Source organism: Acromyrmex echinatior, chromosome 12 (genome assembly GCF_024713525.1).
Source record: "Acromyrmex echinatior isolate Ae372 chromosome 12, ASM2471352v2, whole genome shotgun sequence".
NCBI lineage: Eukaryota > Metazoa > Arthropoda > Insecta > Hymenoptera > Formicidae > Acromyrmex > Acromyrmex echinatior.
The window spans coordinates 5,538,057-5,564,808 of record NC_141863.1 but is presented as its reverse complement, the minus strand read 5'-3'; the positions used below and the strand labels follow the sequence as shown (position 1 = coordinate 5,564,808).

Below are 26,752 nucleotides of genomic sequence, written 5' to 3'. Positions count from 1 at the left end.
AAGAGATTTTTTTCTATAGTATATGTTAAAGTAATAAAGAGTACAGATTAAAATAACAATAAAAAAAAGAGAGAAGAGAGAGAGGTTAAAAGAAAAGTATCTGACACATTTATTACTTTTGCAGGCGTTCGACGACGCGATCGCGGAGCTGGACACACTTAATGAAGACAGCTACAAAGATTCCACATTGATCATGCAGCTGCTGCGCGATAACCTCACTCTGTGGACCAGTGACACGCAGGGCGACGGGGACGAGCCACAGGAGGGCGGCGACAACTAACCTTCCTACGCTTAAGTCCTTTCTAAACCTAATAAGAACATCCTATTCTCTATCGTCCCCCCGTCCCCCTGAAGTGCTCACCCGTATGTCCATCTACCCGGATCCATCCATCCATATCCACCTGACCTCTCGTCCCTCGCGTACCTCGTTTCCTTCTTTCCTTCCTTCCTTCCAATCGCAGGCCTCCCTTTTCCTTAAATCTCTCCTTTTCAAAAAAAAACAGATCCTTCTCTCTTTCTCTCTCTTTTTCTCTCTTTCTCTCTCTTTATCCTGACATGACCGTACACTGCACCGTACGATGCCACCGCCATAGCTGCTATGTCCGGTTCGAAAAATTCGAACGTTAAGAGTCGAATTATTCCCTCATGCTCGATCATGCCTATTCGCGGATAATGGCAAAGGAAGGATCTTAAAGATTTTTCTTTTTTAAAGATCAAACTAAACACAAATTGGTCAATACCCGGTAGTAGTCAGGCAAGAATGTTGATGAAGCGTATGTCGGATCAAGATAACGCATGATAAAAACCATTATCAGTGAAAAAAAACGATCGAGCAGCATATGGATTACTCGGCCTCTCGCGTACGAAATTTCTTAGGCAAAAAGAAATCCGTTTATTGTCCCATTTGTATGGAGGAACAGGAAGGAGCGAATTGTGGATGAACAGAGGAAAGGACAGGAGGAGACACATTTACATCTCCCCCGCATACCCTGTCTCGTCGACGCGAAAATCGTCACGCGAGCGCAGTCAACGCGTGCGCGCGTGCACCTCATTGTCGATTACGCACATAGCAGAAAAAAAGAAAGCAAATGCTAGATCATTTAACTTTTGCGAATAGAAAACGAAAGAATGATATGCTGTTAAATAGTAAATCATACACATTGGTACGAGACATGGAATGCAGGGGACCGACCGACTCACTGTCGTTATTCCCAAAATCTACTCGCTGCTTACCATTTCAAAAGAAAAAAGAACATAAAGTCAGAATGAAAAAAATAATAATAATAAAACACAAGCCAAAAGTAACAGCACGGAGGTACGAGAAGAAGCGAAGAGAACGAGAAAATGAAAAAAGCACGCATGAATCTACTACATTATATCCAGTTGTCATTTAAATTAAATTTCACATTGTCTAGCAAGTAACGAATATTATTATACGAAGGGAAGAACGCAGGAGGAGAAAGGAGAGTAAAAACAAATACATTAAGTTATTAAGTTCCAAAACGAACATCAGTGGTCACTTGATTTTTCACACTTTATCTTTTATCTTTTTTTACTTTTTTTCTCCTCTCTCCAACATACCACCGTGATTATGCACACAGTCTGCATATATCTCTTCCCACACGGACTCTTCTTCCTTTTCCTTTCGCCACGATCTTGCGATTTTACCGAAAACCCAAAGTCGCGATTCTAAAATTAATTTCCTTGAATTTTTACCACATTTCTTCAATCTTATTTGTAATTTACACATGGAGAGACAAGATTGAATCGATCAGGGTCAGTAATGCACCATTATTCTCATTATCACAGTTGTGTTGAAATGCAAAGAGAAGGAGACGTTCCTCGCCGTCATTCTGCTCGTCATCGCGATCGTTCGCACATATTCCCTCAAGTTTTGTGTGATCGCGGAATGCGGAAGGAGGACGGAGAGCTGATTAAGAGCCGCTCAGTTCCCATTATCGAGCGCAGAGATTACACACGTGCGACACGTTATTAAAAGATTGTATATCCTGATGTCCGGACCTTCGACTTCCTCTCGCTCTTTCTATTCGACCGCTCCTCGTCTCTCTCTCTTTCTCTATTATATTATACAATTATATAATATATAATTAATATTATATTATATAATATATGCATCACAGATATACACACATATATATATATATATATATATATATATATATATATATATATTATATATATATATATATTTATATTTATATTTATATCATTTATTCTTAGCAAACTTGTAGCGCGGTCGAGAAGAATGGAGAGAGAAACAATCATAACAAGTACGAATATAGATATAGTCACGTATCATGATGCAATCATCTACTTGCATCATGGTCACATATTTACTTTTGTCTTGCGATGTTCATTTCTGAGGGTTTGCGAAAAAAAACTTACATGTTGCGAATTATGATAATTGCTTTTTGAAAACAGCGTCGTTGTAGAGTACCAAAGTCCAGCTCTCTCGAGGAAGATGAGGCTCGCGTAAACGCTTGGCCTCTTGATCAAGTACACATCGAAGAAAGTCGCAGAAAAAATTGCATACATATTTGTATATGCAATTACTGATTAGGATAAGATCGAGGCGATGTGTTGAATAATAAATTATGCGATGTATTCAAATTAAATGTATTGACAACTTATATACGGACGATGTAAGACTTCGTTCGACGTGTACCACGTGCATCACATGTTTGAAACGCAATGTAGTATTTCGATCATTGTTAACAGAAAGATATTCTACATTAAAAGAAAACTGCAAGATTCTAATGGGAGGTCAAAGACTATCCAAATTACGCTCTCCGCTCGCGTTCGCCATCCGACGCGAAGAGAAAAAAAAGAAGAGACGTGAAACGAGATGCTAAATGCATCTTCGTGCACTTCTCGTATATATATGTATAATTAAGTATATGTATATACGCGCGCGTACTGAGTCTGATATATATTCATACATACACACGTACACACAATTAATATCATGCATATATAATATCGTTATGGGAGACAGCCAGTTTCAGCATGTTAGTCGCTAATTACACGTGAATGGGTAAACGTTTTCCTGTTATCGCGTTGATATTTCTCGATGTATAATCAGTGTCTTTGTCGCAACAAGATTATGTCCATAATCGCCGGGAAAGGTTCGCCACGCTAGAACACCGTTCGGTTGTTAGGAAGGAAGAAAGAAAAAGAAAAGAAACGAGAGTGAGACGAACGTGAAGTCGAAGAGACAATGAGCAGTGACAGCATCCGAAACTTGGCGACTCTTTTTATTCCATCCTCCTCCTCCTTCCGTCGAGCAGAAGCGAGAATGAAATCTCATATTATAATTTATCGTCAGTTTTGCTTCTATCGCAATGAATGCAGAGCGTGGAAATCGAGCTTATATTCTGGCAGAAGTATCTTATGACTTGCGTTACAGATAAGTTTTTTTAACATCGAGGCAAGATAATGTGAAGATATGATATAGACGACAAGAAATTAGTTAAAACATGAAGTGAGTATTTCAATATTTACACGACTCGCCATTTATTAAAGATGAAATATGATTATGGAGACTATTATGCTTGTTTCTTGTCGTCTAAATTTTGGTCTTGCAGTTCGTTCTGCTTGAAAAGACTCGAGATCGGAGAGTCGAACGGTGAAGGCTACAGACAGATATCGTCTCCCCGACCCTATCTCTCTTCCGGAAAGTCCTCGAATGTTCAACGAGGGCTGGCTGGGTGAGACTCGGCGTGTGTATGTGCGTGCGTGTGTAATCAGAAATAGCAAGATGCGAAAACCATCATGATGCATCAGAGGTAATGTTGATCTTGCGCAGTGAGCCCTTGAATGCAACAACCTTCTCTTTTCATTCCCTCTCGCGAGTCCTCTTTCTCCTTCAAATACAATGTTCCTCCTTTCGCTCCTTTCTCTTGAATTTACTCTTCAGGGATGTTTTCTCCAATTTAACTTAATACTTATCCTAGCCGCCCATCCTCTATTCAACAAATCGAACATTAACATCTTGTGTTCTTTTCATTTTCTGAATATTATGAATTTTCCAAAATAAACGTTATGTTTTTTTAATAATTCTGGCAGTGACTTTACTCGGTTGGGAGAGACATCATCGACATCATTATCAATATTACCATCACCATCAACATTATCATCATCATTACCATCTTTATCATCATCATCATCATCATCATCATCATCATCATCATCATCATCATCATCATCATCATCAGCGGCTTTCTTGATACAATTTCTTCAATCTTCTTTGCCAGGTCTCCTCCTCCTTTTGTTAATCGATCATTTTGAATTAAAAGTACTTTTTTGAGAGCAAATAGTGCATACGTTGGGCGATCGCGAGAGGAGCAACGACGGCACGTCCCTTCATTCCACTACGAGTTTGATCATCTAAATTGACAATTTGTCCTTCATATCTTGTTCTCGCCCTTTTCTTCATGCGGAAAGCCATAGCTATCCATCCAGCCATTTATTATCCACTCACGCGAAAACCATTATCCTTCAATCCAGTTCTCCGCCTTTTCTTCCCTTTTCTCCCTTTTACCCCTTTTTCTCCTCGTCCCAAATTACGTTGTTCTATTTGTATTTATCATCAATTCATCGTAATTGTAAATTATAATTATTATAAACGTTTACACGAAATAATAAATTCTGATAAAATGTCTGAGAAAAAACCATAACCCACGGTTGTCTTGCTTTGCGACGACGATTGTCATCGTGCATGAGGAGACATTTGCACACGCTCGATGATGTTTTACGATCCCAAGACAAAAGTCCAGATTACATAACATGCGGATTTCATCGCGAATCGTTTCAACGGATTCCTGCAATGTCGCTTATCAACACTGATGTCTCATTGGATTGGAACGACTGCCTTCTTTCGAGATCCACGATTGCATTTCGAAGCGAATTATTTTTTTTTTAATATTATCTGTGAAAAAATAATCAGTAAATGCTTGAAATATTTGAATGCGTGTAATATTTTGATAATATCGTATAAAAGATGATTGCTCATCAAGTTTTGTATGTGCAAATGCTAAGCGTCGTGAGCGCGTTAATTGTTCTTATTGCATACATTTCTTAGAAACGCTTATTTTAATCTTATCTATTTTATATATCTGCAAGTTTATTTCGATTCCACAATATGATATTATATTTTATATAATTTTTATTCTGTCGCTCTTGTTTTATTTTTCAATCATGATTTAAGCTGTGTTCCAGAATTCACTGCTAGCGCTGAAAATCTACAGTTTACGTTACGTATACTATATATTTTGGAACACAATCTTAATAGACAGACGATTCTCGTTTCTTTCGCGGCAGCTCGGGCAATGACAAAAGTTGTAGTGCATCGCTACTAAAAAAAAAAAAGAGAGAAAGAGAGAAGAAGGAAATAGTGTTAGGAGAGAAATTCGAGAACAAGGATGATGTTTTGATATAGTTGAAGTCTAGCAATATCAAGAAATCGAGAGCATGCAGGAGCAGAGACTTTTTCATGTACTTAAGATGCAAAGGAATATTTATTATGATTGCTGTTATGGATATTATTGTGCTAGATGTGTATCCCTCGCTCTTTCACACACCCTTCGCCCCGCCCTACTCTGCCTTCCTTCCTCTGCCCTTCATTTTTCTTGTCGATGGTATATCTACACATGTACTTGTATACACGACTTACGCATTATGTATACATACATATATTATATAACATATGCATACACCAGAGAGGAGGATACGATAAAAAAAAAAGAAATATGACGCAAGATACATATATGTATATGTACGCGTGCCTTTTCCGACAAAAAAGGCCTACAATTAATCATGCTAAATTTTTTGCACAATTTATACGTGTAGCCGATACGAAGTACGAGATACGGTTTTTTGCTAACGAGAGTAGCGAATTACCACTTAATGCGTGAGTGATAAGACGCGAAGTGGTCTGCGCGGTGGTGTGTAAGAGTAAATTCGCGGGAAAAGAAAAAGGAAACAAGGAGAAAATTTTCAAATCAAGCGCGCGAGTGCGAGTATCGTTCTCTAGCGACTTGTTCGCTTGCAGAATCGCAGCCACTTGTCGCAAGACTAGATAGAGAGACGTGTAGAGCCAGAATCTCAACCTCGCGCGACGCTCTTCGACAACACCGCCCGTACAACACAGATCATTCCAGCAACATTGCATTCAGTAAGCAAGAGACATTTTGAAACATTTCAGTAATTTGTAGCAACGTAACTGTAATGTTACTGAAATATTCCAAAATGTTTCAGCAGCATTACTGCAATGTTATTGAAATGTTGCAACAACGTCGCTGCAAGTTTCTGTGTTGTATGGATGGGAGTCGAACGGACGACCAAGAATTGAAATTCGGAAGAAAGCTCAAATCATCTCCGAGAAAAAGAGAGAGAAAAAGAAAAAGAGAGACCTCTCGTCCAGGACGGGGTTGAGAGTCTCCGCGTTAGGTGTAGAATACCATTTTCGTGCGGTAGACGAGCTTCCGCTCGTAGACATTCCCAGGGACACCGGGGCGGCAAAATCTGAAGGAAATGCTACTTCTGCAGTCTTCGATCATATGACTTTGCGTTAACCAAATTTGAATTGAAGATTTTTATTCGAATTAGAGAAACATTTATGATTTATACGTGAAGTTGAAAATTACTAATTTTTATTCGCATGGATTTGTTTATACGAAAGCTTATACGGAAAGAACGGTAGATAGCAAAGATACTTTTTGCTGAAGTATCTAAAAAGTATCTAAAAAAGAATTTTGTTGGATACTATCAAAATAATTATGCAAGACGCTCAAGAAGATTAGAATGTGAAAACAGCTTTTTGCAGCATTACTCATCTTGAGCTTCCTACGTAATTATTTTGTTGTGTTCAACAAAATTATTTTTAAATCTAATAACTTTAGATATATCAGATCAAAATCGTTCTCTTCGTGTCTGTCTGTGTATGCCTTCATTTTATTCTATTCGATTTTTAATGTAGACAGCAGAAAATCTCATTTAAATATTGAGGCGTTTTATGTTCGTTTTTTTTTTGAATGCAGACTGATTTTAATCTCGATTTAACTCACTTTTTATCTTTTTCTAATTCTAAGAATTAGAAAAGGATGAAAGGTGAGTTAAATCGAGATCAAAGTTAATTGACAGAAATTTTACATTTTTTAATAGAAATGAATATTAAGGATTTATTAAAGATCTTTACGAGAAAAGGTAAATTTGATCGTTTCAATTTTAATATACACTTTGTGTTGCTATATTATGTCTTTATAAATTCATTCATAAAATATAAGTATCAAATTTTTTTTCTTGCATCGCATTGCCACGGCGCTTTGGTTTATTGCGTCAGATCCACGTTTGATGCAAGCCACGTTTGATTTTCGTCACCGAGAAGGAAAATCCTTTCCTGTAACGGCATTCAAATTAAGACTTTTAATTCTTTTTAAATAATTTGTCGATGTAACAATCCTTTTCTTTTCTTCGTAACATTGACTTGTATGCGGCCTTCGATTTTGTCGCCGCGCGAACCTCGCTAGAACGAAGATTTTCCTCGGTTTTGCTCTTCTACGATTGTAACCTGTTTTTAGCTGTCGTCCTGAAAAATTCTCGCCCCTCACCTACTCCCCCGCCCCTCCCTCATTCGATATAGATCAATGCCGTTTCAATCGAATATAATACACGTTAAATGGATTAACAAGACGACGCTGAGATACTTGGCGGGGTGGTGTTTGTAAATAAAAGCTGTAAAAGCGACGAAAACGGTGCAGTCATTTCACCCACATCAATCACTGCATCGAGAACGCGGATTTGTGAACCTTGTAACGAAATCCTCCCTTACTTTTGCATCGTTGATGCACACTAAAAACTACAAAATTGTTCCAATAAAATAAGCATCCTGATCGATAAAATATCCGATGCTTATGCTGTATTTTTATAGCAGAATATGTTGCTTTCTTCAAAGGTAACACAAATCAATTTTCGAGTTACTACCATGAATGAGTTGAGTATTACTTTATCCATTTCAAACAGAGTAGTTTTTTAAAGATTATTTATGAAACGAATATGACAAAAATGACATTTGATCAATATATTTGGTGAAGAATATATTCTTTTTACTAATAATGATTAATTCTTAATTTTCTATCAAGTTGAAAAATAATTTTTCTTTTTTTCTGGGAAACTTAATGTCATTTTTTAAGTGAGAGCGATACATTATTAATTTGGAATGATTTTTATAAGCTTGTGTCTTCGTATTAGTGGATTTACTATTAAAAATGGAATTATCCTGTGTCTTTTTAGTTTAGATTATTCTCTAAATTCTTTAAAGCGGACCATTCTAAAAAATGAAAATTGAGACAGTCTTGAAAAAGAATGGTTCAATTTTCAACCTTTAAGAGTGAGATTCACTCTAAAAGTTTTAGAGAGTACACACACATATCGGAATTATATTTTGACTACTAGCTGTTGCTCCAATCCACAAATTATTTCAATATCACTAATATTTCGAAGATCACTGGCTAAAATTTGTCCAAAAATTATTCATCATTGATCTTGAAAACATCGAAGCTGGATTTAACGAATCGCTTTCTCACGATGATTCATTATTCTTTCTGTATAACGAAAACTTAACTGACGTGCGATTGTGACATGCAACGTGGCAATTTGCACATTCACGAGCAATCTAGTGGATTTTGCTGCGTTTGTGTGCACTTCAGGTACAATATCGTAGATCTTTGTACTCGCTAGACTTTGCTCAGTCACGTGTGTGTAAGTATTATGAGACTGATTTCATGCATCGTACGACAAGTTTTTAAATGCAGGCTAAGATAGAGAATTTTTGTTAAAACGAGAATTTTTCTATTTTATATCAAATCAATATACTTGAAAAATTTGTAATAATGAAAATTTTTATGAGAATTTTTAAGAATTTGAACATCTTTCAGAAATATTGAGAAAATATATAGCAGAATATAATTTTTTTTAGAATTTTTCATATATATGAATTGTCAAATATTTTAAGATTTTTAAATTTCTAATTCTATAATTTCTAAAAAAAATTCTTTAACTCTTTCAGATTTTATAAAATTTCATCAAAAATTATAACATTCAAAATTTTTTAAATCTTAGAATATTTCTAAATTATTATATAAATGAAAAATTCTAAGAAAAGATGTAGACTTTCTTAATATTTCTGAAAAATGTTCCAATTTGTATAAAAATTCTGAGAAAAATTTTCCCCAAGGACAAGAAATATTCTACATCAATCTTTCTTATAGAAATCTATGAGGTTGACATGTCGACAAAGCTTTTCAAATCTGTTGATTGATTGACTGCTAGGATAGAAAAATTTCTGGAATTTCTGGAAATTCTCTATGTTGTAGTCAATCAATACGCAAAAATTTCTTGTACGACAAGCTTTAAGCTTATATTACGCATTGGAGATTGAGAATTGCGAATTGAAGATGAGGGATTGAAGAGAGAGAGAGAAAAGGATTGAAATTAAAATTGTCTAACTGGTTGAATTCTAATCTCCAATTTGCAATTCTTAATCTCTGCGTAATGTGACAAGGGCTGCAGATTGTTTCTCGTCAATGAGCGTCATACTTATCAGTTGGCAATCGTCTTTCCTACCTGTAAAGCGCGCTCGCTATTTAAGCAGATCCTTACGTTCCAGTCGTCACGTAGAAGTCGTCTCAACGAAGTGGAACGTCGACGACGATCAACCGCGACAATAAGAAACTACAAAAATATTCCTTGTGCAGATTCGGCAAAGTAATCATAAAGTTGTTTGAGAAAGTTAATAACTAATCTTAATAATAATATGAAACAAAATACGCACAATGATAGTGAAAATATAATTATTTTCGTAATTTGTACAGAGATTTGGACACAATTTTAATTGCACGTTTGACTGAACATATTTGAATTATTTAGGATTTTAAGTGTTATTTACCTCCCGACTTATGAAAATGGATAATTATCAGGATTACTATCAGGTAAGTTTATCATTTTTCTAATAAACAAAAGAAACTGAGAAATAAATGCATGTAATAGAAATTGATCAGAGTTTTATCATACGAGGTCATCTAATTTTATTTTCTCTTCTATTTTAATTAGTTTTCATAATATTCAACCAAAATCGTAATCAAAACATGATTTATACTTTTCATTTTGATATCAATATTGATTACAATAATATTTATTTTGATTGAAATTCGATTCGATGTTGATTTGATGATTTCGAAGTCGAATCGATATCAATTCGATGTCAGTTCCATTATCATTTTTCACTGGGTTATCAGTAAATATCTGTTATCGCGTTAATGATTTCGTCTTAAAGGTTATTGTTGCAAATTTCTATGAAAACATGCTCCATATTACGAGAAAAATATTTGATATTTATGACTGTTGTATCGTTTATATTATGGGTAGGAATTTTTATAATTATTACTGCTATAATGCTAATAATAATAATTGTATTTATATTTCTTATTATTGATAATTATTTTCTATTAAAACAAATAAAAAAATAGAGTAAAAAATGGGCAATTAAGAGCTTTAATAAACATATATTTCGATTGTATTTATTACATAATATACAAAACTAAATTCAATCTATATTCAAGCCGTCCTCAGCAGTCTCCAATGATAGCAATAATTGATAACAATGCAATGTTCATATTTCAAAGAAATCGAGTGCAGCAAGCAAGTCTCATAGATTACCATATCTGGAGTGTATATAATCGTCAGTTAGCTGATTAACTACGTGCATTAAGGCTCTTAATTGTTGGCTCTTTTTTTTTACTCTATTTTTTATTTGTTTTATTATTTTCTATGCTAATTACAAGAAATATAAATATAATAATAATTATCCAAACAACACAAAGTCTAAAATTGTGACATAAGACGTCTTTAAATTGTCTTTTAGACGCAAAAAATATTTTGTGACTCGATTTTAGACACTTTTTGTTGTCTAAGTATATTTCTTATAATTGGCATAGAAAATAATTATGATTCAAATAGCATGGAACATTTCAGCAGTTATAACCACGTTGCAATGTTGCTGCAATATTGTTAGGAATTTCCATATGTTACTTGAGTCATAGTTATTTTCAGTCTACAATATTATTTTTTTGTATAAATATTTCGATATATAATTATATTTAAAAAATTATATTAAAAAAATTTTTTTAATTGGCTCATAGCCCTTCTCAACGTTTTTCATTTAATTTTGTATTAGGCCAGATTATATATCAATTATATTTTTTAATATTATAATTATATTTTATGATATAGAATTATTAGGTGTTGGAATTAATTCGTAGCGTTTTACAAGTGATGGGAAGTACTTTCATTAATGTATTTTTTAATGCTCATGTGAAATAAATAACATTCTTTCATTAAAAAACGCTACGAATTAATTCCAACACCTAATAGAAACATAATTATTATTACTAACATTATATCAATAATAACTATAAAATGAACCATAATTATTTTATCATGCAATTATAGTCACAAATACCAAATACTTTTTTCTCAGTGCGTACTCAAACATTTATGTTTCATCCACTTGGCCATTCTACGATTTTCGATCAAAAAGCTTCTTAACAGATAAAACCTGAAATACAATTTTCTCTCAAGAAATGGGAGAAATCAATTTTTCGCCGCTCATTTTCGAAATATTTCGAGACGCACTCGCAAGTCTTTGTCGGCGCACTTCAGTTTGCCCCAATGTATTCGAATCTTCCGCGTCGCGCGCGATTCGTTTGAAATCATTCAAGGGCCGTGGTGGGGAAGGGGGTGGCGAAATCGTTCGAGCGCGTGGTGGGGGGTAACGCGCGGCCAGCTAAAGTCTAAAGGTCACCTTCAGTCGGGCGAACGTGGCGCGGTGGTGACGGATGTCTGTCAGAAGAGGACCAGCAACAGAGGGACATCGTCGTCATCGCGATTGTCAGTCATATTTCTCTGGTGAGTCGAATCGCTCGTCGTGATTGACGATCGCGAGCATCGATCGGTTGCTGATTTTCATGTGCGCAGCGCACACTGAAGCCCGTTGTCGTTGCGTCGTCGTCGTCACGACGCCTGACACCTGCACGCGACTGTCAATTGATCGGTCAAAGTGCGTGGCTCGTCGACTCGCTTGGAATCCAAAACCGCATCGCATTCGGGTGATATCATCACCAAACTGACAAGTTCACGGATTTTTCGGAAAATTCTAGGCAATCACTCGCTGTTTGATCTTCTTTTAGGTGAGCCAAGGTTACTTTTAGGTTAAGCTCTCATTGACTAGGCAAGCGCAATCACTCACTTACGAGAGAACGACAGCCAACGATTCACGTGACGCTTGTAAATATAGCATGTTTCGATGAATGCTAAACTGCTCGATGAACAATTATTGCGTAAGAGATATGGATTCATAGAATTATCAAACGAGTCGTTATTGTCTTCTAACGATCGATTCTCGCATTCGGTGCCTCGGCAATGTTATTCTAATAAGGCTCATTTCTACCACAATATAGATTAATTTTGATCTTTGTTTTTTTATTATTAGACTCCACATTTGCTGTATATCATATATTTATAATTATATATATCGTTTATATTTATAATTTTTATATATCAAACATATATCTTTAAATTAATAGTTTTATGTATCAAAAATTATATATTAAGTTCTATATACCAAACAAATGTAATTGACACTGAAAATGACTATAATCTATTTTCAATCTTTCATCTACAATCTGAGTTCTTCTTTGCATAAGTAAAATTTGACTCTCGAATTTAGTAATGTAAAAAGTATTTGATGATATAACAGAGATATTGAAGAGAAACCTTGAATTTTTCCGCACATTTAAAAGCTTAGAATAATAAAAAAACTTGGGCTAGAGACAATAAAAATATGATATTGCAAACGGATGATTAATACGAAGAGTGCAAACTTGTTGAGCTGTAAAAAACAATTTAATTTTCAATTTAATTTATTCTATTTTTTTTCTCATTTTTAGAGCTGGAAGAAGAAAAAAGTGAAATAAACCGAGATTAAAATTAATTTGTATTGGTAGGAGTACATAAGAAAAGAGTATATGAAAGAGTTACAAGAAATCTACTTCGCAGCATCCCTCGTACGCCAAGCATATATCTCGCAATGACACAATTACATCTTCCACGCATTATTATTTATCGCTATTGCGCGTCACAGGAGGAAACTCACGAGATCGGAGCAATGTCCTCGAGATTCGCTTTAATTCGTATTCCATCTGAGAGAAAAAATTGTTCATTTGATTGAATTAATTGTTCCTTTTTTTTTACTAAATTTAGTCTTTATTTCTTTCTTTGGAAAATGTACGTATTTAAATCAAATATAATGTAATCAAATATAATTAAATTAAATATAATATAATTATAAAGATATAATTATAATTATATATTTGATTTAAATACATACATTCAAATCAAATATTACATTTAATTTAAATATATTAGGTGTAATAAAAAGAAATCCATTATTTAATCCATTATAATGGATTTCTTTTTACTACACATAATATATTGTTTACTTAAATACATATATTCTTTATTGAAAGAAATAAAGACAAATTTAATCAAATGAACAAGTTTTTTATTTCGGTGTCATTGTATTGAATTTCACCGTTGCGATGGCGATCTTGGTCTTTTTTTAAGATAGAAAATATGAGAATTTTGTTCTCTCGAACATATAAATTAAAACGTCTCGTCACACGACAAGCCAGACGGAAAAAGCTCTCCGGCTGGCGAGCAGTGATAACTTCGTGGCTCGCGAATTGTTGATGCTACTCGTTCTCTCGATTTGAAACCCAGCCAGATTTCGTTTGCACACGTGTTATTTAATTTTAAAACGCGGTACTCGCATGTCGTAACGCGTCAGTTCCGACAGCTTCTATCCGGATTTTTCTGCGGTGGGCACTGAGGTTCTTTCAGTGTTCAGTGATGGAACTCTTAGCATTCAAGCTTAATCCTTTTATATTCTTTGTTAATTAAAATACTATACTCGTGTATATCCTTATCCTTTATGTATTATTTTACTATTATAAGAATTTAAATAACATAATCAATTTGTAAAAGCGTTTTTTTTTCTTTCGTTATATTTATATCTTTTATATATATCTTTTTATATATACATATACGGCCTTTACTGTTAAGTATAAAGCGTCCCTATAATTTGGAGTAACGTTCTGTATGTAATGAAAAAAATTATTTTATATATATAAGAATAAATTAAAAATATTTTTATTGAGAAATAAAATTTATTTTTATAACAATTTTAATGTTTTATTAATTTCCATTGATTTTGTTATCGCTTTTTTCAAGATGATGCAATAAATTGAGAATGTTTTATATTTATGGCTAAGATTATATTAATTGAGGTACACATAAATTAAAGTATATACATCAAGTATACTAAATTGAGTACAATATATATAATAAATTCAAAAAATCGATTTTTATATGATTTATTCGCAAAAATATTCCGCAGTGGACTTCATTTTTTTATTACGAATGAACTTGTAGAATAGTGATATGTACATATCTCGAATTGAAATAAGGTTAAAACTTAATGTAAAATTTATCGTGCGGAGAAAAATGTCTAAAAATCAGAAAGCCGTTCAGTGTTGTTGTACAAATGCAATTTATTCGGAAGGCTATGCGGAAAGTGATAGCGACCTGGACGACGATCCAGATATACGAGAAAGCACTGCAGAAAAACGAGATGTAGATGCAAAGAGTTTAACGGATTCTAGAATTGGATCTTCGATATCCAGAAACTCCTCAATAAAGTCTATCGCCATTGAAGTATTGAAGAAAACCGATTCTCGTAGATTGAAAGAGATCAGCACGCAAAATTTAAAGCTCTTTTTATTATTTCCAAAGGCAAGCGTGCGCCCATTAATAATCATGCAATTCCTCTTTTCCTTTTCTCACAAATTTACGCACAAATGTTAGAAAATGTTAGAATTTACGTAGAAAATGTACTTCTGGACACAGATGTTCTGGGGGCGCAACTTTGAATCGTTTCAAGCTTTACCTACTGGCTCTTCGTTCGAGATGAAGTTTAACGTGGTCGAGGAAGAATACGCCAGGAATCTGCGTTTTCCGCGGTTTATGAGACAACGAGTTATGACTGTCTCTTTATTGATCTCTTTGTACTTGTTTTCTATTTGTTGTAAAATAATGCATACTAATAATCGCTAAATATTACATCAATATTATAATTTTCATTAATATTCCTATTCATAAATATATAATATAATTGTTATAATATGCTGTAACAGTTATATTGTTCAGGAAATTATAACATTGATGTCATCTTACTGTTACTTTCTCCAGTCAATACAGACAATGTTTATAAAATATATTTTTTAATATTTAATATTAAAAGTATAAAATAAATATTAAAATATATATTTTTTTAAACATTCTTGCTGATTAGGTTACTGAGTAAAATATAGAAATTGTTACATTATCTGCACGTTCTGCGCAAAATGAGAAAAATGTAAAAAGAAACAGCTCAAGCATAGCTTCTGAGAAATATTAACGTCGAATTTTTGTATTACAGAGTTATAAGGAATACTGCGATATAGTCATGGCTGAAGACGCGCCGGCTCAGAAGTTTATCAAACCTGGGAGTCACAAGGGCAAAGGCATCGCCGTATTCACTAGTGGAGGCGACTCTCAGGGTATATCGGAATAATCGTATAAATTACATGTGCGTGTATCTTGAAGTAAAACGTGATTAACGTTTTGATATTTTGTTTTTCAGGAATGAATGCCGCTGTACGAGCAGTCGTAAGAATGGGCATTTACCTCGGGTGTAGGGTGTATTTTATCAGGGAAGGTTATCAAGGCATGGTGAATGGCGGGAAAAACATCGAGGAAGCTACATGGTCATCCGTATCTTGCATCATTCACAGGGTACACATTACAGGATTGAAAATATTGCATGATTATTTGTTCGTATATTATTAACATTTAGTATTCTTTGTTTCTTCAGGGTGGCACTGTAATCGGCTCCGCCCGATGCAAAGAATTCAGGGAGCGTCCCGGTCGTCGGAAAGCCGCTAAGAACTTAGTTAATCTGGGAATCACTAATTTGGTGGTGATCGGTGGGGACGGCTCTCTCACGGGCGCCAATCTCTTCAAGGAAGAATGGCCCACACTTCTGAAGGAGCTCGTCGAATCTGGTAAACAGAGAACGTTTAGGAAACTGTCGCTTTAGCTCGACGGTCTATCATATGTGCTCGAAAGCAAATGCATTATTTTTCATTAGGTGATATAACTGCCGAACAGAGCGAGAAATATAAGCAACTACATATTGTCGGTCTAGTAGGTTCTATTGATAACGATTTCTGCGGTACGGATATGACGATCGGTACCGACTCCGCGTTGCACCGTATCATTGAGAGTATCGATGCTATAGTCAGCACAGCTTACTCACATCAAAGAACGTTTATAATGGAAGTCATGGGTCGTCACTGCGGGTAAGTGCAGAATATATTGTTATTTTTGATATCGCGAGAATAATTTAAGGTTTACATTGGTAAACGACTTTATTATTAGTTTCCAAAGATAAGTCATCAGTGGTTGATTACAATTTAGGACACGAGATTTAGCGTGTATATATTATCGCGCCGAATCGATATTGACTCTGGAAAAGAAACATAGATAAACAAACGATTTTCGATTAGGTATCTGGCTATTGTGGGCGCTTTAGCTGCGGAGGCAGACTATGTTTTCTTCCCAGAATGTCCGCCTCCTGTCGACTGGCCTGAAAAATTATGTAAAAAGTTAGAGCAGGCACGTCTGATAGACTTTCTCAAATTTTAAAGATTGCATTGCTAATTTTTACTAACTTGACTAAACGTAAGGAATGAATTTTTATGTATATGTCAGTTTTTTGAGTTGCTAAATGTGTTCTGATTTAATATTTGATCATACAACATCCTGAATGTATATATACCTCTAAATAGTGACGTAAAGAGGAATGCAAACGAAAAATATACTTACATTTTATTGTCGCACATTAATTAATATAGAGTCAGTGTAAATATAATGATATGTCCGATGGTACTGAAGATAATTAGATAACAGAGCCTTTCAGGTACCTGACATTAGCGTCAAGTTTGTCTACCGAAGCCACCTATTGCTTTTTTCCTGAATCTCCGACAAGTGGTGACTGGGTCGAGGAGCTATGCCAAGGTCTGCGACAGGCACGTTTCTCAACCAGTCGTTACTTTAAATTATTATTATTTAATGCCCGAAATAAATAAAATTTAAAGATATGTAAGGAAATGCTTTTGTTTTTTGTATTTTTAAATGCGGTATATATCTAAGATAATCAATTGTAGCCAGGTCACATTTTGTATGCGTAAAATTTTCTCGTTTTTGAACATTCATCCCGTTAATATTTATGCGAAAATTTACCACAGATTAGTTTCTACTTACATTTTTCGATCAAACAAAATTTTATGAATTTATAATCAAACGTGATCACGATTGATTAATAACGCGTAACATTATTTTATATAATATTTTTACATATCGCATTAAAGTCGAATTTTAGTTAGGTTTACAATATACCATTACAGTTATCTGGCTCTGGTGGCAGCTATATGTTGCGAGGCTGATTATGTTTTCATCCCAGAATGGCCACCCGAGCAGGAGTGGCCCAACAAGCTGTGCAAAAAATTGTTGCAGGTTCGATAATATTTTTTTTTTAATTTTTTAAAACAAGCATATTTAATTGTCCTGATTGAATCAACCTGCAAGATGAACAACACACATTGCTTCTTGCAATTCACATTTTATTTCTTTAATTGCAATTTATCACAATTATTTTAATTGCTTATTCTGTTTGATTACTTTGAATGATAATGTATTACGATATGCTTTGAAAACACTTTTCTCTATTCGTATAGGAAAGAAATATTCACTTAAATGTGCATGCTATACTATGACATCGTATGTGTGTGTGCAACATTATTCTAACATAAAAAAAATATTAAATGCTGCTAATATAATTCAAAGGCTTATACTTTTAATGCTATTTAATATATTTTTTTTATTAATCTATGTAATCATGATTGCATCGTTATTAAGCTATTATCTTTCATTTTCTTTACTTCTCTATTTTACAGTCTGCTTTTGAATCTGTTTAAGCAAAATTTCAACTTTGATATACGGGAGATTTTTATTATTATACAATTTTTTTTTAGGAAAGACTTACCGGTCAACGGCTTAATATTATTATCGTAGCCGAAGGAGCTGTCGATAGAAATGGTGATCCGATCACTGCTGAAAAAGTGCACAAAGTCGTCGTAGAGAAATTGCAACAGGATACGAGAATCACTGTTCTGGGCCATGTACAAAGAGGTGGCAATCCTTCAGCCTTCGATAGAGTTTTGGTAAGATATCACCATTTAAGATTAATAACCGTACATATAATTTTTTAATATACAAATTGAAGCTTTTATAACAATTTACACACGGGAATCGCACGCATTCAATTTTTTTAAAATTAATTTTAAATAAATTAGCAAGTTAATTAATGTTTTCATTTTTTCTTCATTTGCAATGTTATAAAATACAATATGTGTCACTTTTGAGAGATAAATGTGCGTTACAGGGATGCCGGATGGGAGCTGAAGCTGTGATGGCTTTAATGGAGGCAACACCCGATACGGAAGCCTGTGTCGTCACATTAGACGGTAATCAAGCTGTGAGATTACCACTTATGGAATGTGTTCGTCGTACGAAAGCCGTAGCGCAGGCTATGACTGACAAAAATTGGGACCTTGCTGTTCAGCTTCGAGGAAAGTGAGTGAATAAAACATACCACAATATATGAAATATTAAGTACATTAATAAACGTATGCGTTTATATTTATCCAGGGGCTTCGCACGCAACTTAGAAACGTATAAAATGCTGACTCGTTTGAAAGCGCCACACCTGATAGATGGTGCTAACAGGGTATGATCATTTTCTATTTATATCTAATAACAAGTTTATTCTGACCCGAAAAACTCTATTCTGTAACACGATATTAATATAGCATTAATAGATAGAAGAAGTAGATAGAAATATATTGCGAGAATTTTGGGTCTCTAACATATAAAATAATGAGTAATGGATAAATTATTACATATGTTATTTGATACTGCTTCAGGAAGTTAATGGCCGCGGATTACCGAAGGTAAATGAGTTAAAACCTATAAGTATATATTCTTCTCAGATTTTGTATATAGTACCGAGCGCAATCTCCCTAACGATAGCACATTTTTCCACCCTTAGCAATACACTTTATGTGGACAAGTGAGTTAACCCCTTCGAGTAGAGAATGTGTTCGAAATATATATCACCTTATGTTAGAAATATATGTCATTTACCGTACTTCACGATTATCCTCTTGCAGGCAGATGGAACGGAAGCATTGTGCGCTATTTAATGTGCAATACATAAAATGCGATCTTTCAGCTTCCCGTGCACGTTGCATGATTGACGTATCATTTTTCATCTAGTAAATGCGATTTTATTATTTTAGGATAACTATACATTGGCAGTCATGCATATAGGATCGCCGTCCTGCGGCATGAACGCGGCAGTTCGTTCCTTCGTGAGGAATTGTATCTATCGAGGCGACAAAGTATATCATATATCGAAAAATTTTGAATACTATCCCGCGTACTTTTATTATACTCAATTCCATTGACTTGTAGGTATATGGTATCTGTGATGGAGTGCTAGGCTTAATAGCTGGTAGATTGAAATTGATGGACTGGCCGTCTGTTACCGGCTGGGTTTCAGAGGGTGGCGCAAAATTGGGAACAAAGCGTGCACCACCCACGGAAGATCAATTATCCCAAATCGCTCAGAGGCTCAAAGAATTTGGAATACAAGCATTGCTTATCATAGGTGGATTCGAGGTAATGAATTCGCCGAATCTTGCACATTGAATCCGTCCAGAGATCAATATCAATATAAAAATATATTTTTATTCCCAGGGTTATCAGACCGGTCTCACATTTTTCAAGGCGAGAGATAAGTATGAGGAGTTTAAAATTCCTATCGCCATGATTCCTGCGACTATTAGCAACAATGTGCCAGGCACCGAGTTTTCATTGGGTTGTGATACAGCTTTGAATGAAATTACAGAAGTGAGTTCTGTAATTTTGTGATGTTTGTAAATTTAACTTGGAGATTTAAAATTTAATAACATACTAATCAACTTGTTTGTTAGATCTGTGATCGTATTCGTCAATCGGCGCAAGGCACTAAACGTCGCGTGTTCATCATCGAGACAATGGGTGGTTTTTGTGGGTATCTAGCGACCGTTGCTGGTTTAGCTGGTGGTGCTGACGCGGCGTATATTTATGAGGAGAAATTTAATATCAAGGATTTGAATCAAGATGTTATCGCGATGGCGGCAAAGATGTCAGAAGGCGTCGAAAGAGGTCTTATCATCAGAAACGAAAACGCTAATGAAAATTACAATACAGAATTTACATTCAGACTTTTCAGCGAGGAAGGAAAAGGTTTATTCAGTTGTAGAAGAAATATACTCGGTATGTATTTGCTACTCTTTTAAGCGATCTGATATTTCATTTAATATACAATTAACTTTTATTATTATATCTTTCTGTTTTAGGTCACATGCAACAAGGAGGCTCACCGACGCCTTTTGACCGTAACTTAGGTACAAAAATGGGCTCTAAAGCAGTGGAATGGTTTAGTGATAAATTGAGAAAATGCACCAGCCCCGACGGCAAAACGTTCACTACGGCAGCGGACAGTGCGGTGATGCTTGGTATTGTCAGACGCCAGTATAGATATACGCCATTCACGGAACTTATCGAAGTTACTGACTTTGAGTGCGTATCTTATTGAACTTCTTAATGAATCGTTAATTTTCTATACATAACGTAATACTTTATAAAATTTATTAGACATCGCATTCCGACGTATCAATGGTGGATGAAGCTGCGTCCATTGCTGAAGGTATTGGCAAAGCATGAATCAACGTATGAAGAGGAAGGTCTTTATATAACCGTTGAAGAGATGGATGAACAGAAGGATCCGCCTCTCGTATAAACTGTGAGATTAATCTCTTAAAGAGCACCACAGTAGATAACATAATGTTGCTAATCGTGTGAATAGTAGCTGGTGCCGATTATTAAGTATCTCAGTATTGATATCTATATATATATATAAATTATATATATATAAATTATGTTATGATAATTTTATTCATGCTCGACGAGAAACGAATCTTACACATGTGTATTGAATTACTGTATCTGAAAAATTTAATTGCGTATATATTAGTAATCATTATTTATTTCTCTATGTGAATTTTAATAATGTATATAATTCGGGCAACTAGCAGATGTCATTAAGAATATAGAGGGGGGGGGGGGAATACATTCTTTTATTTTCTTTCGGATGTCTTGTTCGTATCTTGAGCGAGCTCAGGTAAGAAATGGGTACAAAAGTAGTACCTGAAGCATAAGATTATAAGTAATATCTTCATAATGTGTATACCTATCAGTGCAATTTGCTGATAAAAGCGATATCCTTTGTTGGCAATGAAACACGAAATATGATATTGTTACAGTATCTTATAGTAATGTTAAATTCGCATTGATGTATAGTATTGAAAAATTAGAATCGGTATATGCGAAATCTAGTGTAGTGAGATGTACCAAGTTCAAGCGCTAAAAAATAATGAGGCAGAAAATCATTTTTATGAAATATTGTAGAAACACATGACTAAATTGAAGACGTGCAAAACTTATATTTGATATGCTATACTCTAATCTAAAACACAATTTTGCACATATATTTAATTATCATGGATTCAGCAACAAGACAATTCACGAAACGTTTATTAGCGTCATTAGCAAATAATGATATTATTTGTGCATTTTTGATGCTTTGGACATTACGGATATTTTGTAAGCTAAAGACTAACAGCCTCAAATCTTATTTTGATATTTATTTGTTTAATTCTTTAATAAAACCAAGTTTAGCGGAACGCTTGATTATAATTTCTCAGTTGTAGCACGGATCGAGAAGTAAATCAGATTGAGAGAAATTACAAGAGTTTCACAGATTAAACATTCTGAATCGTATTTGTGGTCTACTAAGGCATAGGATTAAAAAGTAATGCGGTATTTTGCGTCGGTGAAAGTATTTATCTTTCGGTTTAGCGTTACTCGAAGCTATAAAAAGCTATTGGAGAATATACCTGTCTACCTCAAAACATAATTTTGCAACGGTGAACGAACGACTCATAGGAAAAAAAATTGACCTGAGTCGGCGCGTTAGTTGCACATAACATTAAAAAAAATTTTGCTAAAATTTAAGGCTTGTGACCACAAAAAGTATTTAGATTTAATTATTTTTCTCTTACTCTATCTATCTATCTGTCTTTCTCTCTCTATCTCTTTCTCTCTCTATACTTATATATCTAACTTTCGAGGAAGTTCAAGTATTAATCTCATAATTGTTTTCGGCGTATAATATAGTCGTGTTCCTACGAAGATTTTAGAACCAGATAATTCTGGTAAAATTATGTCTTGTGCAAACTCTTACTCGTGTTCGTGTGAGTTCATTTAAGTGTCAGAATAAAATTGCCGACTCGTGATTTAAACGCGTAAGGAATATGTATAAGGCAGAGAAATTTTTGTGCGATAGCGATATACTATAATTTTTTTCAAGTAGTTAACACACACTTAAGAATTGTGGAGCGTTTAACAATTTTCATTCGAATGCTAATTAGCATTCGCTATGCTACGTTTAAGATTGGCTTAATAAGTAGTGATTAATGCATGAAAATGAGAATGGTAAAATTTCGAAAGTACAATGTGCGCATACATTACGGTTTACTCAAATTAAAGAGTAAAATATATATGTATACATAAAAATTATTCTACAAATTGCTTGTTTTAAGTCGTTCCAAAGTATATGATGTCTACTAGTATACGAAAATAGCTCTTGTTGAAAAGCAACAGGAATAATACTGCTAATGGCACTTGTTTAACAATCACACATAGAAATCTTGTTTATTTAATATCTTACCAAGAGGCTAAATTGAAACAAAGTGCAAGGATACGGGAGATACAAAGACTCTCGTTAATTATCTGTACATAAAATCGTAATTTATAATTATAATTTGTATCAAAATGCTGATTATATTTTTCTTATGTTTCGATAAGTTTTTATTTCGAGACATAAATTGTAATGAAGAACATTAATTTTTATATAAAAGTTTTTTTACCTTTTAATATATAAATAACTTTGGAACAAAATGCTTGATTAAACATTTAAATATGTATATCGAGCTTTTATCGGTACAAATAAATTATGTTTAATATCATTTAATATTCTGAATATTCGTTTGTTCGCGAGCATTGATTGAAATATATGTATATATAATTATCGAGCGCTGTATATCACACACTACACTTCTAGTTTGTTACACAAAAATGTACAAATAGTACTTGCATAATGTCGAACTGTTAGCTGCCCGTCACTAGCGCAATAAGAATATAAAAAAATGAGATATTATTTTTAAGATTTTCATAAATATATTTTTGACTCATTGTTGATCAATGAATTTACATCCTACTCGCAGCATATATATATATATATATATATATATATATATATATATATATATATATATGTATAGTTAGAGTTACGTATTTATTTTTCTTCTGACATGAATTGAATTCTCGACGTTACTGCTTGACAGTGCAGTACATGCTAACTTGGAACATCCCGCAAATTGACTGTTGCGACAAAACGTTTAAATTTAGAAGAAACTGCTACATATTACACGATGTTGTATCTATGTCGTGAAATAAACTATATCTTCTAAATATGTTATCCAACATATCACCTAATGTTAGACATTGCAGTTATATTTATATTTAAGTATTTTACATCTTACACATTGTTCTTTCGTTATTATAGATCTATTCGTCAAAATTATTATGAAAATATATTGGCAAGACATGATGCATAACAATTAATATTTTATTTAATATAATTGATATTTATATATAAATGAAATATATATATAATTTATTTTTTTTTTAATTAAATACAAATCCATTTTCATTATGATAGACTATTAATATTTCATTACAGTTCTTATTGCTGCTATACATATTTTTTATATCAATAACATATATTCTATAAAAAAAACAACAATTGGACAAGAAATATATACGCTGTGCCTCTAATAATAATAACTTGTTAATACGTCTCTTATTTTGTTTTCTACTCTGGTTGCACTTAAGAGAATGTTAACGGGCATCAAATTTTTCTAGCCAAGCTAAAACGCCAGTGCGATCAGAGGAACACAAATAGTACTACTAGCATCTCCTTGAACGCACTCTAAATCATGGAACTTCAATCATGGTAGGAAATGTCTACTTTGGTCTACTTCCATCATGGTGAAACATAAGGTCCCTTCTCTCTGGCGTGGGATCTCACATGATCACATCATATGAATCGTAATCTTGCAGAGTTTCAATAGCTATTATTCGAGTGCACTTGTACTTACCCTTGTTTTTCCCAATGTTAAACAATACAGATCGACATTGAATCAACATGGATTTGACTGACGTTAATCATTTTTTCTACTTAGGTGTATATGTAATGGTTCACATAATTGCAATGGTAACTCGATTTTCATAAAGGTTACTTTTAGGTTTACATTTCGTTCTCTTTTCTTTTTCTTAGGTATCCTCTCCTAATGAAAGCAGCAAGTTGTGACCGCTGCAGTTTGTACTGATATACTATATATTAGAAATGTATTAGAAATCATAACGACGCCTCCTATTTATAAAATACTTATTCCAACAAAAGTGTTGTAACAATTCACATTTTTATAGAATAAGATGCTAATTCGCGCTTTTGTTCAATAAGATGTCAACTCGCGCTTTCGTGCAATAAAATGCCTATTCGTGCTTATGTACAATAAGATGCCAGCTTATGCTTACAAGCATAAGTAAGATGCTATATCCATTTAATAAGATACCAACTCAAGTATCCGTGCAATATAATGTCAATTCGTGCTTTTCGATATATTACTACTGATTTAATGAAATAATGTAGATTTGAAGCTTTTAAAATTTCTTCGTTACACTTTTTGCTATTATTATTTATACAAATTAACAAATCCAACTCCAAACAATTTACTTTTATTATTATAAATACATTATTATGAATCTAGAAATTAAACAATTTTTAGAATAATTAATAAATATAACAATTTATTAATCGACAGCTATAACAATATAGTAATGTATTTATAATAATAAAAGTAAATCATTAGGAGTTTGATTTGTTAATTTGTATGTAGTGTAATACGTTGGGTACTTGACTTGATATTTTATTAAATGGACATACAAATTAGCATTTTATCATATTGCTTGGAATCATAAACTGCCATCTTATCGTACGAAAATGCGAATTAGCATCATATTCTATAAAAACATGAATTGGCATGTTATAATATGAAGATGTGAATTGACATGTTACAATACTCTTGTTGGAATAAGCATCTAATAAATAGGAAGCGTCAATAAAATTGCCGGATACTGGATATCGGATATTCGAAAAGAATGACACCGGTATTTGATCCCGCGGTCAAATATCCGGTAGAGAAATTATCCGCTGGATATCAAATTTTCCAGATATCCGACACAATGTCTCCATTCTATTAAAGAAAAAGATAAGCAAGGGAAAAATAGCTATAATAATTTTATTCTAATGAAGATAGATTCCCAACAAACAAGAATGGATTAAAATGGATTGAAATTTTTTTCTGAATGCGTTTTTTAAATAGCGTATACTTTTTTTTAATTTAATTGGATTCAATTGGATTCAATTAGATTCAATTGGATGCATTTGGATGCAAATTGGGTCATTTTCATCTCTAATCATCGCAATTTTTGTTTAAGGCTTGTTACAAATTCACATTGCGCTTATAAGCATGTGGCTGATTTTAGAAATACTTTAAATCGTAAGCACCAAGAAATAGATTTGATATTCAGTAAAGAAATAAAGTTTCTCGTTTGTGACATTTAGGCATATTATATATTTTTATGCTCACTGAAAATGGAGAGGTAAATTAAATGTTTATATTATGTTAAAAATATTTGGCATTTATAAAAATTGATTAATGATTTTGTATTTAATATATTTTAAATATTTTTATGTTTAAAAGTTGAAATATAAGTGAAGATAAAAAGATTGTTGTTTATCTTGTAATAAATAAAATATATAAATGTAAAAAAATAGATCTTTTTAAAATTAAGATATATTATTTTTATAAACATTGAAAAAATAGTGTAGAACATTGTGTTAGAGGGCATTATTTTATATCCTCTATATTTTAGGGTAACGTAAATTAGTACAAATTATTCCAAGAAAATGATAATAATGTTAATATTGTCTATTCCTGGGAAATGTCGATTATTTGTTGAAATAATTTGTATTGTATGGGAATTATATGTTGAGAATAAACTATGTACATAAAATATCTGATTTATATACGTTTAATAGATATAAAAATATAACAACATAATATACATTATCATGTCATACTTAAATATTTCGTAAGATTATTTGCATAATATTTCACAACGTAGATGCATGATATGTCTTATATTTACATTTTTTATATTTATA

General features: G+C 33.3%; 2 protein-coding genes across 12 annotated transcripts in view; both read left to right on the top strand.

Annotated features, from left to right (window-relative positions):
• The window catches only part of 14-3-3zeta (tyrosine 3-monooxygenase/tryptophan 5-monooxygenase activation protein zeta), a 72,743-nt gene extending 68,046 nt beyond the window's left edge, over positions 1-4,697 (top strand). For all 3 annotated transcript variants that reach the window (XM_011062064.2, XM_011062062.2, XM_011062063.2), the window contains exon 5: positions 125-4,697. In XM_011062064.2, the coding sequence (XP_011060366.2) occupies positions 125-280 (156 nt within the window). In that variant the 3' untranslated portion in view covers positions 281-4,697. The remainder of the gene's footprint in view (positions 1-124) is intronic.
• A 4,510-nt stretch (positions 4,698-9,207) lies between these two features.
• Pfk (ATP-dependent 6-phosphofructokinase) lies at positions 9,208-26,601 on the top strand. 9 transcript variants are annotated; one of them, XM_087412008.1, is made up of 18 exons: positions 9,209-10,007; positions 15,611-15,731; positions 15,815-15,966; positions 16,046-16,235; positions 16,322-16,532; positions 17,640-17,748; positions 18,267-18,455; positions 18,677-18,867; positions 18,943-19,021; positions 19,218-19,244; positions 19,343-19,363; positions 19,593-19,694; positions 19,768-19,974; positions 20,053-20,205; positions 20,289-20,613; positions 20,697-20,919; positions 20,995-21,142; positions 24,385-26,601. In XM_087412008.1, the coding sequence occupies exons 1-17, from the start codon at positions 9,975-9,977 to the stop codon at positions 21,137-21,139; spliced, it is 2,478 nt and encodes an 825-aa protein (XP_087268134.1). In that variant the 5' UTR covers positions 9,209-9,974; the 3' UTR covers positions 21,140-21,142; positions 24,385-26,601. The 9 variants fall into 9 exon arrangements, with proteins under 9 accessions (XP_087268133.1, XP_087268134.1, XP_087268132.1 ...); XM_011062068.2 differs by lacking the exons at positions 9,209-10,007; positions 24,385-26,601 and adding exons at positions 11,854-11,982; positions 12,052-12,263 and having other exon boundaries at positions 20,995-24,080; XM_087412007.1 differs by lacking the exons at positions 17,640-17,748; positions 24,385-26,601 and adding an exon at positions 16,740-16,848 and having other exon boundaries at positions 9,208-10,007; positions 20,995-24,080.
• The last annotated feature ends 151 nt before the right edge of the window (positions 26,602-26,752 follow it).